The following is a 16,176-nucleotide window of genomic DNA, read 5'->3' on the forward strand; positions in this document are numbered from 1 at the left end:
GAGGGAGCCCGTGTTCCCAGAGCCCAGGGTTCTTGGGGGAAACTGCTCTAGTATGCTGGGGGGATGTAGGGGCATGAATTGTAACAAATGTACCCCCTCTGGTGGGGCATGCTGTTAATGGGTAGGCTGGGGGCATGGGGAACTCTGTACAATGTGCTCAATTTTGCTGTGAACCTAAAATTGCTCTAAAAAATAAAGTCTTTTTTTAAAAATAAGAGTCTTGGGGGAGAAAATGAGGTCTGCTATGTTCCCACCTGGGACTGAATCCTTGAGTTAAATGCATTTTACAGACATCCATGATTGGAAATGAATGGTTATTTACAAAACAAGGAGCAGTGGCATTTTCAAAAACACAATCACTGCTGTCGGAGGAAGCGGAGCAGAGAGGAGGACGTGAGTCACCCTGTGCATTAACGTGTGCACAGCAAGGTCACTTGTGAGGACTGGCCCATCACTGGTCCCTTCTGCTGCGCCAGACGCGGCTGTCGTCAAGGGTAGCGGCTGCTCCTCACAGGCGTCCTCTGCTGACGCGTTCATGTCACTAGATTTCCAGATAGAAATGAGCAATTCAACCCACTCCTTGGTTCACCTTGAGCTGGAACGAAGCTGAGTGTCCCCAAGTCTCCCTTTCCTGATTAATTCTTGAACCTCACAATCTGTATGGCCAGGAGCTATGAGGGTGTTACATGAAAAGTAAACAGGAAGGCCCCCTGATCTCCAGGGGCATCTGACAAGGGATGAGTATTGAGAATAAAGAACTTCTACTACTCAATAAAAAGGCAAACGATTCAATTTTAAAATGGACACAGGATAGGAAGACACTTCTCCAGAGAGATATACAAATGGACAATAAGCACACGAAAAGAGCTCAGCATCCTTAGTCACCAGGGAAATGCAAATCAAACCCACAATGAGATACCACTTCGCTCGCATTAGGATGGCTACAGTCCAAAAAAGGTAAATAGGTGTTAGTGAGGATGTGAAGAAATTGGATCTTTCAGACAATGCTGATGAGAATGTAAAATACTACAGCTGCTATGGAAAACAGGTTGGTTACTCCCAAAGGTAAACACAGAGTTACCACAAGACTGAACAGTTCCACTTCTAGGTATATATACCCAAGAGAACTGAAAACACCTGGCCACACTGGTCGTAAAAGCCAAAAAGTGGAAACCACCGAAAGGTTCATCAACTGATGAATGGGTAACTAAAATGTCTTTGGAAGGTATGAAAAGAGATTAATAATCCCTAACGTAAAAGGAGCCCTTACACATAAATGAGTAGAAAACGGGACAATGGGCCTGAGTAGTCAATTCACACAATATATTAAGAGTGTCTAATGAGACAGAGGTGAAAAGTGTTTCACTTCTTGGATGCAAAGACATGGAAAATTTAAACAGGATAGCGTTTTGTACTAATCAAATCTGCGAAGATTACAAAACTAAAATACCCAGCGAAGGTGAGTGTATGAGCAAACAGGCAGTACACTCAGAGAGCGGCATCTTTAAAAACTTACACCTCCTGTGACTGCAGTTCAAGTTCTAGGAATTTGTCTGACAGACAATTAAGGTTTTATACATTTGGCGATGAGGAAGTTCATCCCAGCGCTGTGTACAGTAGTAAAAAGCTGGAGGAGAAACCCTCTCTGTACAAATACAGGCCCTGGTTAAGGAAGTCACAGTGAAACATAATATTACGCAGTGGTTGACATGATTTTTTAAAGGATTCCCTAATACAGAAAAAGATATTCAGGGTATTATCGAATTTAGAAACCTGGTTTTAAAAAGGTGACACGATCCCATTTTTGTAAAAATATTTACGAATATATACCTTATGCATAGAAAGAGTACTCCCTAGATGGTAAAACAATAAACAACTATTTTTCATAGAATTTTTCAAAGAATGTTTAAAATATGCAAGCCTCACGCAAATCTATCCACATCTACTTTCCCACAACTGGAGAAATAATTCAAAGAGGTTATTTCACAGGTCACTGGCAGGACCTTCATTTTCATGGACAATATGTTTTGTAGCCTTCTGAGTTCACAATTATACATCACAACTACATACCAAAGAGTCTAGAGTCGCCTTCTATTGTACTAGAAATTCCCTAGTGCGGCATATCTCAGATTACAATTTGCTTTGAGTATAGACACCTATACGTGTAGATAGTTATGGAATGCCAGAGCTCTAGGGACCACTGTCATAGCAATAGTGACTGCCATAGCTGTAGGGACTGCCACCATAGCTCAAGGGACCCCATAGCTATAGTGCCCACCATAACTATAAGGGCTCCTATAGCTATAGTGACCACTGTAGCTACAGAGAACACTGTAGAACAGGAGGCATTACCCTGTTGTCAACAGAAATGTTACCTCAGCATCTTCCAACATGAAAGACAGCAATGCACACACACTGATACATACAGACATATCAATCTTGAGTCACAACAGCTGCATGCCTGTCAGACAGGGATGCAACGCACTGACGTGTCCCTCACTGACAACAGTGCAATTCCAGGCTCACAGCCAGTGCCTGACACGTCTGATTTGCCATGGGCATGGAGAGCCACGTGACAGTGGTAGATAACAGCTAGAACGGCCGAGGGGGGACGTTCAAGTGCTTCAGGACCTTTGTAAGTATGCTAGACTTCCAGCAGCCACAGCTAGGAGTTTGAGATATTTTTAAAAATTATCTTCATTATTAAAAAAGTGGCAGCAGAAATGCAAAGTAAAATTTAAAAAAAACTGAAAAATGAATAAACAAAGAGGGACAAACACTTGCTTCAAATGACCCATGGTTACAAAGTCAAATCGAACTGAAAAGAGTCAGCCAGAACGTGGCTCGCTGAAAGTCTCCAAAGCCCAGATCTCCTCCATACCCCACCTCAGGGAAGAGAACGGTCACCCTACCCTCTAGATAACGTGACAGGTGCCCCAACCCAACACTGAGCTGTACACCCCACCTACCTATGGCAAGCTCCCAAGACACCAGAAGTTATCTCAGAGAAAAGCCCTGTGTTCACGCTGCCCTCGTGCGTGCGTGCATGTGTGTGTACGTGCACGTGTGTTGGGGGCAGGGGCTCTGAGGGAGCATGTGGGTTTTTTTTCACATTCTAGAACACTAGAACCAGAGAGCTGTTCTTCACATCTGAAACATCCTATTTCTTCGTGTTACGAAAGCTGAAAAAAAACCAGAAATGGGTCCATAGAGAGACACGGAAAGGGCTGTCCGGCGGCAAGTCCCTAACTTTTTTCAGCTCCCAATAGAAGGCAATGTTTCTGGGGTAAGCCCTTCCACTTAAGCTCTTTTGCCATGATTATGTTCCCATCGAGACCCAATTCCCTGTTGCATGAGATCAACTTAATGGCTTGGAAGGGACCATGACAGCACCCAGATATTTTGAGATAGTGACTGTAAATACAGTCAAAATGGAAGAGGAACGATTTCTTTAGACTCGGGAGGGAAAGTAGATAAACACAACGTGGTATATCTACACAAGGGAATATTATTCAGCCGTAAGAGGAAATGAAGTACTGAGCCATGCTATAACGGGGATGAACCTTGAATACATGCCAAGTAAAAGAAGCAACGCTATACGATTCCACTTAAATGAGGTACCTAGAGTAGTGAAATTCACAGAGGCAGAAGGTAGACTAGTGGCTACTAGGGGCTGCGGGGAGGGGAGAATGGGGCATAACTGCTTAACAGGTACAGTTTCCCTTTGGGAAGGTTCTGGAGATGGATGATGGTGATGGTTGTACACTTTCAATGATTAAAATGGTAAATGTTATGTATATCTTACTACAATAAAAAAAAAATTAAACTCAGTAAGGAACCCTGGGGTCCTGGAAGACTCTAGAAGACTGGAGGTTCCAGGTGGGGAGCAAGCAGAGGCCTCAGCAAGGCTTCCCATGCGTGGTATTAGAAGAGGAACAAATGGAATGAAAATTCAAAGGCAGGAATCAGTCTGCTGGGTCTGTCCAGGCACCTGCGAGACAAGAGGGGAAGCAGAGGAAGCTGTCCGTGCAAAGCCCTGGAAGGCAATCCAGGACGGAGGCTCCTGGGCACCAGAAGGCTGCAGCTGGAGGGAAAGAACACTGGAAGCTACAGCCAAAAACAGCTTCTCATTTAACCCTGGGAAGTAAAGGTGATGGGCTCCCACTTCACACATGGGGACACCTTCGCACACCTGGAGGGGAACGTCTACATCTCTTTAGAGGTATGGGTTTTGACTCTTGCCTCTGGTTTTAAGAACTACATGCTTTGGCCTTAAAAACTACCATCTGGGAGTGAAAAGAGTGCTCAATCTGGTTCTAATATGAAATTTTCTTTTTTGACTAAAAACAATGATGCAGTATTTTCTGCTAATGCCATCCCTGCTCCCCTCCACGCTCTTTCCCAACTGAGGACAGACACCAGGAGCCAGAGGAAGATCAGGTAAGGCGTTCGCTTCATGAACAGGGCTTCCAGGTACTTCTCCGGTCCGCCACCACCCCCCCCCCCCCGCCCCTCACAAAACCACCTGGGGGAGAGCTGGGTTCACAGATCAGATTTATAGAGTTCACCTCCCGTAAGAGTGCACACTTACCCGCCAGTTACATGAGGGGCACAGCCTCCCTCATCGCTCCCTTTGGGGTCCAAAAGAAAGCATTTCATGCCACGATGCCATCACTCATGTGGCCTAGGGGGTCGTCAGCCTAGCCAATCAAATGTGTCACTCTTCATGGGAAAGCGTGGGCGGGAGGGTAGAGAGCAAAGCCAGGTGTTTGGTCCATCCTGGTCCCCTTCATTTCAGGAAACTTTTATCGGGGGTGTCAGGGATACACAAGGGAAAAGGCGCCTGCCTTCAGAAGCCCAATATAGCAGGAGTGAAAAAGCTACACGTGACTCAGTGTGACTCAGTAATGACAGGGGCTATGCTGTACCAGCAGGATGACGGAAGTTCTACGAGAACCAAAGGCACGAGATGGGCGCTGTGCCACAGGGCCACAGAGGGGAGGGGCCTCCAGAGAGGAGGGGATCTTTGAGGTGTCCCTTAAGGGATCAGTGACTGAGCATTTGCTGGACATGAGTGGGAATTCATCTGGTGGAAGAAAGGCATTTAAACAGAGGAACAGCATGTGAAGGCATGGACCAGCTCGTTCACATGTTTGGAGGCGAAATGAAGTTGACGATCTAGGGCAGAAAGATATGTCAGCAGGATAAGGGGCTTGAACTTATCCTATAGGCATTAGGGAGCCACTCAAGACACTTGTTGTTGTGGCTTAAAAAATGTTTCCCAACAATTAAGAAAAAGTTCAAACATTCAAAAAAGTTGAAAACACTGTACAGTGAACACTCATATACTCACCATCTGGATTCTATAATTAACAGTTTACATTATTCACTTTATCATATGTCCATCCATCCCTCTATCCATCTGATCTTATTTCTGTGATGCATTTCAAAGTAAGTCTCAGACATCTGTATGCTTCACCCATACACATATTATAACCTAGAATTCCATGTTTGCTTGTGATTCCTTTTTTAAGGTAAAATTTACATATAATAAAATACACCTGTGAAACCCATACCCCCACTGAGATACAGAATTAACATCAGTCCAGAAAGTTCTCTCATGTCCCCGTCCAACTAATCTCCATTCTCACCCCAATCCACAGCAGCCGTGGATCTCATTTGTAACATTAGAAATTAGTTTTACAAATATTAGAACTTCACATGACTGGGCTCATATAGTATGCACTGTTTTTTTCACTGGCTTCTTTCACTCAGCATAATATTTTTGACATTTATTCATGTTATTCTGTATATCAGTAAGTCATTCCACTGTATGAATATATATCACAATTTGTCTATCAATTCTCCTATTGATAATTAGGCTGTTTACAGTTTCTTTTGTTGTTGTTTTGCTATTATAAATAAAGTCGTTTTTAGAATTCTGTTATAAGTCTTTTTTGGACATAAGCTCTCATTTTTCTTAAAAATAAGTGAAATTGCTGGGTTACTGGGGAGGTCTATGTTCAGTTTTATAAGAAACTTTACATTCACACCAACAACCTACGAGCATTCCAGTTGCTCCACTTATGCACTAACATTCGGTATCTGTCAGTCTTTCCGATTTTAGCCATTCTGGTGGCTGTGTTGGGATAACTCATCATGGTTTTCATTCGCATTTCCCCAATAAAGATTTTGAGCATCTTCATATAACTTCTTTTCTGAAGTGTCTCTTAGGCTCGTTTTTTTTTTTGTTTGTTTTCGTTTTTGTTTTTCTGAGGTACGCGGGCCTCTCACTGTTGTGGCCTCTCCCGTTGCGGAGCACAGGCTCCGGACGCGCAGGCTCAGCGGCCATGGCTCACGGGCCCAGCCGCTCCGCGGCATGTGGGATCTTCCCGGACCGGGGCACGAACCCGTGTCCCCTGCATTGGCAGGTGGACTCTCAACCACTGCGCCACCAGGGAAGCCCTAGGCTCGTTTTTTAATTGGGCTGTTTGTCTTTTCATTATTACACAATAGTTTTAAACAGAGGACTGACAAGATCATGTTCCTGGTGATTCTCTCTGGCAGCTGCATGGAGGACAGGCTGGAACCAGGAGACCAGTTAAGAGATTAAGGTAATGACCCAAGGGTAGGTGATATGGGCCTGGGCTTGAGGGGAGGCAATGAGAAAGAATATTCCAAATTCCAAAGATACTAGCAGAGAGGATGTCTGGCATGAGGGGTTGAGGAGGTCAACAAATCCTCTTCTCAAAAAGCAACTATAACCCTGGACAATCAAAGACAGCCATTTCAGGAAACAGATTTAGTTCCTGTGAGAACACCTGGAATCTGAGGCCTTTTCCCCCAGGGTTGCTCTCATTTCCCTTTCTCCCAGGTCTTTCAGCAGCTAGTTTAACTGGGGAGAGGTGGATAGGCCATGGAAATCAGCAACTGCCCTACAGCTGCCAAATGGGACCCACATGACTTGGAGAGCCAGCAGCTCCTTTAGCCTGAGCAAGCTAACCGGTCAACTAGCCAGGGATTGAACAGAGACGTGAGACAACCATAGGGGGCTTGATACACTCTCCACGCAGCCTTGGTTGCCCCGAAGCTGAGGACGTGCCCAGCAGAGACAGTACTGGTATTGGCTGAAGCCCAGCTACGGACAACAATGGAGCAGAATTGAGAGTCCAGAAACAAACTCTTACATCTATGGTCAATTGATTTTCCATAGGAGCCCAGACAGTTTAGTAGGGAAAGGAAAATCTTGTCAACAAGTGGTGCAAAAGAATAAAGTTGGACTCCTATTTCACACCATATACAGATGAACTAAAAGATGGAACAAAGGCATAAATGTAAAAGCGAAAACAATAAAACTCTTAGAAGAGGACATAAGAAAACATCTTCATGAACTTAGTTCTTAAAACACCAAAGCATGATCCGTAAAAGAAAAATGATTGACAAATCGAACTTTATAAAAAAATAAATTTTATTATTTGATAAACAACACTATGAAGAAAAGGAAGAGACAAGCCACAGACTGGGAAAAAATATTTTTAAAATCATATACCTGAAAAAGGATTTGTATCCAGGTTAAAAATAGAATAAAAGCAAACTGAATTTTTCACATGGGCAAAAAATCTGAACAGACTTCAAAGAACAGTATAAAATAAGAATATAAAAAGATGCTCAACATCACTTCCCATTAGGAAAATACAATGAAAAAACAATTAGATACCCCTACACAAGTATTAGAATGCCTAAAATGAAAAAGAAAACAAAAAACATACCCTGACAGAACCCTCTTACACTGCTGGTGGGAATGTAAAGTGGTGCAGCCATTATGGAAAACAGTATGGAGGTTCCTCAGAAAACTAAAAATAGAACTATATGATCCAGTAATCCCACTCTTGGGCGTATATACAGACAAAACTACAATTCAAAAAGATACATGCACCCCAATGTTCACTGCAGCACTATTTACAAAAGCCAAGATTTGGAAGCAACCTAAGTGTTCACTGAAAGATGAATGGATAAAGAAGTTGTGGTACATATATACAATGGAGTATTACTCAGCCATGAAGAAAGGAATGAAATAATGCCATCTGCAGCTACATGGATGGATCTAGAGATTATCATACTAAGCAAAGTAAGTCAGACAGAGAAAGACAAATACCATATGATAACACTTACATGTGGAATTTAAAAGATGACACAAATGAACATATCCATGAAACAGACTCACAGACACAGAGAATAGACTTGTGGTTGCCAAGCGGGGAGGGAGGGAAGGAAGGATTGGGAGTTGGAGATTAGCAGATGCAAACTAGTATATATAGGATGGATAAACAACAAGGTCTTACTGTTGTAGCATGGGGAACTATATTCAATATCCTGAGATAAACCATAATGGAAAAGTACATATATATATATATATATATATGTATGTATAACTGAGTTACTTTGCTATACAGCAGAAATTAATACAACATTGTAAATCAAATATACTTCAAAAAATATTTTTTTAAACCCTGACAATATCAATTGCTGATGAGGATGTAGAGCAACTGGAACTCTCATTCATTGCTCATGGAAAAGTACTGGGTTGGCCAAAAAGTTCGTTCGGCCATTCCCATAAGATGTAAGAGGTCGGGTTTCCCAAACGAACTTTTTGGCCAACCCAATATAATGGTACAGCCACTTCAGAAGACAGCTGGGAAGTTTACTGTAAAGCTAAACATAGATTTACCATATGACCCAGAAATTATATACCTAGGTATTTACCCATGTGGATTGAAAACTTATGCCTGTACAAAAACCTGTATGTAAATATTTAGAGCAGCTTTATTTATAATCACCAAAAGCTAAATGCAACCAAGATGTCCTTCAATAGGTGAATGGACAAACTGTGGTACATCTAGACAATGAAATATTATAAAGAAATGACTTACCAAGCCATGAATAAACATAGAGGAACCTTTAATGCACATCGCTAAGTGAAAGAAGCCAGTCTGGAAAGGCTACATACTGTATGATTCTAACCATGTGACATTCTGCAAAAGGCAAAAGCTATGGAGGTGATAAACAGATTAGTGGTTGCACGAAGAGAAAATGGATTAGGGTTGAGGAAACAGAGAGTGGCTGAGTACCAAAGGGGTATATACAGAAGAACTCTTATGGTGACAGACTGTTCTGTATGGGACTTGGGTGGTGGACACACGACTATACGCATTGGTAAAAACCCATACAAATGTATATCACAAGGAGTGACCTTTAATGTATGCAAGCGAAACATCAACCAGGTTGGTGGGGGATCCCAGGACGGAATGTAGACTGTGACAAATGAACGTATCTGCGTTATAAATGTATGTCAGAACTGCACTGAATGGAGGGGTCATAAAGGTAAAGACAAAAGAAGAAAAACAAACACTGGACTGTAGTTGGTAAAGCTGCGTCTCACAGGGGTATGGGTTAACAATTACGATTGAGCTATACACGTATAATACCAGAATTGAGCAAGTAAGCAAACAGTTCATGGATGGTAGGTTTCTCACTCTCAGAGAGAGAAGTTAGGTTAATACAGATGCTGATGAATAGATACAGAAATAATTATAGATACATATATACACACGGTTTATTAATAAAATACATCCATGTACTTCCTGTTTCCTAGTTGTGCCCGCTTAAAGGGTTTAGAAGTAGCAACATCCCACTAACGAATACACTCAGCACCCAGATCTTGGTTTCTAATACCCTCTTCCCTTTCAGTGGGGAAGAGAATGACATACCACTGGATGCTCAAGGAAAGAGACCCACCAGGCAACAGTGTTCAGGAAGAAGAAGTGAATGAGAACAAGAAAGTGGGAGAGTGCCAGGTAGGGCCCAGGAGGAAAGAATGTGAACGAGGAGGTGGTCATCAAAGTGAAATGCTGCAGAGGTCACACGGGACAGAGGGCTGTGACCACCAAGAGATGACTGGGGACCAAATAGCAACTCCGGGGGAATGGGAGGAGAGGCTTGCATACACTAAGGTGTAGCCCACAGAGGGGACAATGACGAGGTGAAACTGACTGGCTCAAGCTTCTCAGTCAGTGAAAATGCTAGGGAATGGAGGAGGCTGACGGGACCTGTTGATGAGAGACAGGCGCTACTACCTACAGACAAAATACGGGGCACCTACAGGGCCATTAGAAATGTTTTCTTGAGAAAAAATATACAACAGATAACATACTATCTCAGAAATACACTCCAAAACTATAGTTGAGTCTGTGTGCCTAAAATCCACAGTTAGAAAATGCATTAATTAGGACTGTTTTTATGCTGAAGATCGTCATTTATTTAAATGTGGTGTTTTATCTTCATACATGGCATTAGCACGTTTGCATAGAGAAGACTGTCTGAGAACTTCATCGTGTGCTTATCATAACCTAAGGTTCAGTTTCACACTCGTACTTTTCGCCGGGACCCTCTACTTTCTTTTACTGACACCTATAATGACAGAGAGTATATCTTATGCTAACAATTGATTATTCTTTACAAGAGAAATTCAAATATGAGCCTAATTAATGAATTTCCTAACACTTCTTCCTTGTTAAAACATGTACTTTTAATAAGGAAACCCCTCTCTTCTCACCGTCTGGAAATACCATTTGTCACCCGGGAGTAATTGGCTAATTTGCTGGGTTTGCCCTTTAAATGTTCCATGTTCTCCTGACAACTGTGAGTTTCATTTAGAGGTTTTTGGAGCTTTTTACTCAAAATGACACTGTTTGGAAAGGTGGTTTGAAGGACAGATTTGACTACAGTATCCTTTAATCAGAACAACACTGTTCCCATACGAAAGGCGCACAATTCCTACAAGAAAGAAGCCTAGACTGTGGGGAGTACAGCAGGCTGACACTGGAAACAATCGCGACATGTTACACTCGGAACTTGCTGTTACACTCACAACCACAAATCACAACCACAACAGGGAATCACCAAAAAATGCTATACCCACAACTTAGCATCACAACAGGTTACCATCACAATAGTTACAATCATAAAAACTTACCACCAGAACTACAAGTTATAATCACAACATACCATCAAAACAGGTTACAACCACAAGTACCAACCACAAATTACAACCCTAACTTATTTTGCCACATCAAGTCTGGCTAACATTGTCTCCATACTAGGATCAGATCTTGCCAACATATTAAGATAAAAGGTTTAAATCTTTGGGTGATTTGCGGGGGAACTAAAACTACCTGCCTTGGGGGAGGGTGTGACTATGAAGGGCTGACACATCTGATACAATTTCATCGACCCAGACCCATGAGTGTATGTGTCCATGTGTACAGACACACACACACACACACACACACACAAGTGCATGCAAAATCTGATGAAATCTGAATAAGGTCTGTATGTGACTTAATAACAATATTGAACCACTGTCAGCTTCCTGGTCTTGACAATGTAACTATAGTTTTGTCAGGATATCAGGGGAAGCTGGGTGAATGGTACACAGGAATTTTCCTAAACAATTTGTTTAGTTTTACAACTTCTTGTGACTCAAACTACTGCAAAATAAAAAGATTTTAAAAGATATCTGACTTGCTACGGGTGTCTTAAAAAAGCTCTTGTCATGATGAGTTTTGCTCCCCCCATCCCAAGAGTGACAGGCACCCCAGGTTGCGAAGGCTGTTCCCAATGAGTCCTCTGACCTTCAGTTACCGTAACTGGTGCTGCCTTGGCAAACAGCTTCTGCTAGTATGGACACATTAACACATGCAGCAACTTGGCTTAAGGAACATCAGGGAAAATGTGTGGCTTTTCCAAACTGGCTCATAATTCCCCCCCTTGAGCTGCACAGTCTCTGTATCATTCCAAGTCAACCCCAAACTGCAAGCAGGGATGTCTAGGAACTAACTACCTTTGATTTCCCAGAGTCTGAGTAAGAACACCTCCAATCAACCTGGTTGCTGTATAATCCTGTCTTTAACAAGAATAAGGCATTTGGACAAATCAGTGTTCCTACCTTTACCCTTGTCAGGTTTGTATTCACCACCCCCTACTATGTCTTCAAGATCCTTGTCTGAAAAACCTGGAGAAAACAAAACACACATCTCAATGCCAAAAACATTTCTCAGAGACAAGAAATTTGTTACTTAATGTTGTCCAACATCCCCAGAAAGTGATTGCCACTTAAGAGGATCCTTGATGAATGCGTAGGCAAAACTCTAAAGGGGCCCCCAAGATTCCCTCCCATCAGTGTACACACCCCAGTATGCCATGACTGGGTGCGAGTGGAACCATGCATAGGATGGCTATCAACCCGTGATTAGGTTATATTACATGCCGAGGTGAACGGACTTTGCAGATGTAATTAAGTTACCACATCAGTTTGACTTGGTATGAATCAAAAGGCAGATTTTCCTGGGTGAGCCTGAAATTAATCAAGTGAGCCCTTTAAAACAGGGTTGAGGCCCTCCTGAGCTCAAACCCTAGAAGCAATAGACTTAGCCTTCCTCTCCCCCTCTCTGCTCTTCTCTACTCCCCCCTCCCCCTCCCCCCTTCTCTCCCCTTCCGTCTAGTCTCTGTTTTTTCTCCTGGTGGTCTTAAAGAAGCAAGCAGCCACTTGTTCTAGAACTGCAAGGAAACGGTTCTCTGCCAATGAGCTTGGAAGACAACCCAACCTCAGCTGAGACTGCAGACCTGGATGACACTGTGACTGAAGGTGTATGAGGTTCTGAAGAGAAAAACTCAGCTGAGCTGTTCCTGAACTCCTCACCAAAAGAAACAGCTTGTGATCATTTGTTATGGTGGTAACAGAAAACTAATACAAGGAAACCAAAAAATTAATTTTATTATAGCTCAACCATTGAGTACACATCTTTTAATATTCTGTGATGAAGTGGGAAGCACGCTTACAGCATTTCTGTTCCACTCCAAAGTCCTATAGTTGACTCAAAAAAGCACATGTGCGACTGTTTCAATTCTGCTTTGTATCAGCTGCTTTCCGTCATGAAGGACTACTTTTACTAGAAAGAAAGAATGATGGGCTAACTATGGTTATGGCAGCTTGAGTATTTGGAAGGTGTTTTCTTGAAAATGAATAAAACGGGGCTGTCACTTTAAAGAAAACCACTGGCAGTACTTGTTGCCAGTGATAATATTTCAAACAAAAAAGAGAATTTTGAAAAATCTATATCTACCACTGCGAGCTTAACTTTCCAACACTTAAAGACTTTTTCTAATGAGATGGTGGTGATATTAACAGATGTGAATCTGGGGCACTGCATAATGAAATATGGCATTATTTGGAAGGTCAAAAGACTTAAGAACATCAATATTTTCCAAATGACCAATGCGTAATGCACAAAACCATGAATGGGTAAAAGTTCCACTAAAAAGTACATGAGGATCCCTGGGGAGTTTAATGAACTCAACGATGGAAAATTCATTGATATGGTTTCACATTCTACACTGCACTTAACCTATAAGAAACAACCAGTGGTCGAGTTTGGGTGTCTTACCAAAGAAAAATGATGTGAATCAATGATCTGAAAAGTCTATTAAAATATTCTTCCCCTTTTCAATGGCGTATCTCTTATAAGGCCAGATCTCCTTCATATACATCAACTGTAACAACGTATCACAACTTGAGCCCAGAAGGAGATGGAGATGTGAGAGTCTAGCTCTTCTTTTTTTGGCCGCACCACAGCATGCGGGATCTTAGTTCCCCAACCAGGAAGTGCGGAGTCTTAACCACTGGACCGCCAGGGAAGTCCCCTAGCTTTCCTACTAAGATAGACATTATAGAAATTTGCAAAAATGTACAATGACACCATTTTTCTCACTAAATCGTCTTTATCTTGCCATAGTTATTTCTCATAAACTCTGCTATTTATGTTATTAACATGTGTGTGTTTGCTGTTGTTCATTTTAATTTTTTTCCAGTTTTAGATTCAAAGATGATAAAATATCAATAGATGTGACCCACATCTCAACAGAGATTCTCAATAATTTGGGGAGTCCTGAGACCAAAACGCTTGAGAACCACTGTTGTAGGGTTCTCCTGGGCTTTGAAGTGCCCCCAGCTCTGCCAGGCCAGGAGAGGCTCTGTGGGCTGTTGTAGTTAATGAGCTACACCCTGACCGGGGAGCTACAGCACTTGCCTGTGCCTTCAACCAGCTGTGACTTACCTCCTCCTCCTGCACTCGGCTTCCTGTGGCCATGATCTTGATCATTTCGATCATCCAAGGCATCGGCCAAGTCAAATTCTTTTTCGTCAGGGGACCCTAAAACATAAAAGACAAAGTCAGTTGGTTAAATTACAGGTAGCTCATTTGGACATGGCCCCAGAGAGCTCCACGGGGTCCCTCCTTAGTGCCCTCCTCAGAACAGCCGTGTTACCTGCAGGCTTTGCTGGAGCTCTGGTCGCTCCCGGTCTCCTGGTTGTGGTGGTGACACGGTCCCATCTCTCTAAAGGGGGAAGGGGGACAGCAAGGGGAGCACAATTAGTAACACACACCGCAGCCACCGCACGGCTCAGGGAAGTCACAGCATGAGCACAGCACTCCTGTCCTGGTCCTGAGGTCCCTCTAATGCCTCTGAAGAACCACCTTGAGGATGACAAAGAGATGTAAGAGGGTTTACATGAGACGAGTGCTGCTTGCTTTTCTTCACAGGATGGGTGGTGAGGTGGACATGATCCCACATTTGATCTGGTGATTAGTGGAGCTGAGACTTGAGCCCAGATCTACAGGAGATGACCACATGCTTCAGGGGGTCCCAGAGCTTGAGCACAACCCCTGAGAGCTCCAAGCCTTGGCTGTCACCACTCTCAACCCGGCACCGTAATCACAGGTAATACTGCCCAGGGATGAAGTGACGTTATGTTCCCAGTAGAGTATGGGAGTGTCTCATCAGCTGAAAGTGGTTACAACACCAACAAAATATTGTACATAAGTGTGGTTACTGCTGTCAATACTAGGTCTTTCAGCTCAACCATATTCCTTTAAAATTGTGGACTTCTTGCACATCAATTACGTAGCATGCCACACAGGAGTTTTCCAGTAGTTTTTCTTGAACTTCAAGACTCCCATAACTGTTCCTATAATTGGAGGTAGCAGAGGGACAGGAAACTTAAGGGAAGGGAAAGGCATAGACAGTGCTGTATACAGTAAGCACTTAGAATAGAAGCAGCAATGTTTGTGGGGACAAAAACCTCAATGACTTTTACAGATCAATAACGTAATCCTCAAACTGCCCAGGTAATTTACAATGCATTACCTATCTTTTTTGGAGAGAGCCTTGGGGTTGTCTATGGATCAAAGAATTATAAGTCTGAATCTTCTGGAAAGAGTGTTAAAAACACAGTAAGACATGACCTGCCAGTTCTCACTAGCAATAAAGGGGGATGTCACATAATGATAAAGGATCAATCCACCAAGAACACATAACAATCGTAAATGTGTATGCACCAAACAGGAGTCTCAAAACACATGAAGCTAAAATTCACAGAGCTGAGAAAAGAAATAAACAAATCCACAAGTATAGTTGGGGACATCAATACTCTACTCTCAGCAACTGACAGAACTACTAGAATGAAAACCAGCAAGGATATAGAAGAACTAAACAACACAATCAACTAACAGGATGTAACTGGCATAATGGACACTACCCAATCGCAGCAGAGTAAGTAACTGTTTAAGCACCCATGGAATATTCACCAACAGATCACACCCTGAACCAGAAAGCAAACCTCAACAAATTTAAAAGTATTAAAGTGATAGAGAGTGGTATCTCTGACTATAATGGAATCAAACTAGAAACAACCAAACCAACAACAAATAAGAGAAAACAAGAAAATCTCTCAACACTTGGAAATAAACAACACACTTCTAAATAAAACAACGGTCAATGAGAAAGTCTCAAAATGAAATGTTAAGAATAAATAGCCCTAATGAAAATGAAAATACAGCGTATCAAAATATGGGAGATGTAACTAAAGTAATGCTGAGAGGGAAGTTTATAGCACTAAATGCTTAAATTAGAAACAAAGAAAGGTCTCAAATCAATAATCCAAGTTCCTAACCCAAGATACTAGAAAATGACGAGCTAGATACTAGAAAAACAAACCCAAAGCAAGCAGGCAGAAGGAAATAATGTAAGAGCAGAAATCAATGAAATTGAAAATAGGAAAGT

General features: G+C 42.3%; 1 protein-coding gene across 2 annotated transcripts in view; it reads right to left on the minus strand.

The window, feature by feature from the left end:
- CD99L2 (CD99 molecule like 2) overlaps window positions 1-16,176 on the minus strand; it is a 107,361-nt gene that overhangs the window by 10,583 nt on the left and 80,602 nt on the right. For both annotated transcript variants that reach the window (XM_032619082.1, XM_032619081.1), the window contains exons 5-7: window positions 14,383-14,451; window positions 14,172-14,267; window positions 12,005-12,070 (exon numbers count right to left, since the gene is read on the minus strand). In XM_032619082.1, coding sequence (XP_032474973.1) covers window positions 12,005-12,070; window positions 14,172-14,267; window positions 14,383-14,451 — 231 coding nt within the window. The remainder of the gene's footprint in view (window positions 1-12,004; window positions 12,071-14,171; window positions 14,268-14,382; window positions 14,452-16,176) is intronic.

Source organism: Phocoena sinus, chromosome X, assembly GCF_008692025.1.
Source record: "Phocoena sinus isolate mPhoSin1 chromosome X, mPhoSin1.pri, whole genome shotgun sequence".
Lineage (NCBI taxonomy): Eukaryota > Metazoa > Chordata > Mammalia > Artiodactyla > Phocoenidae > Phocoena > Phocoena sinus.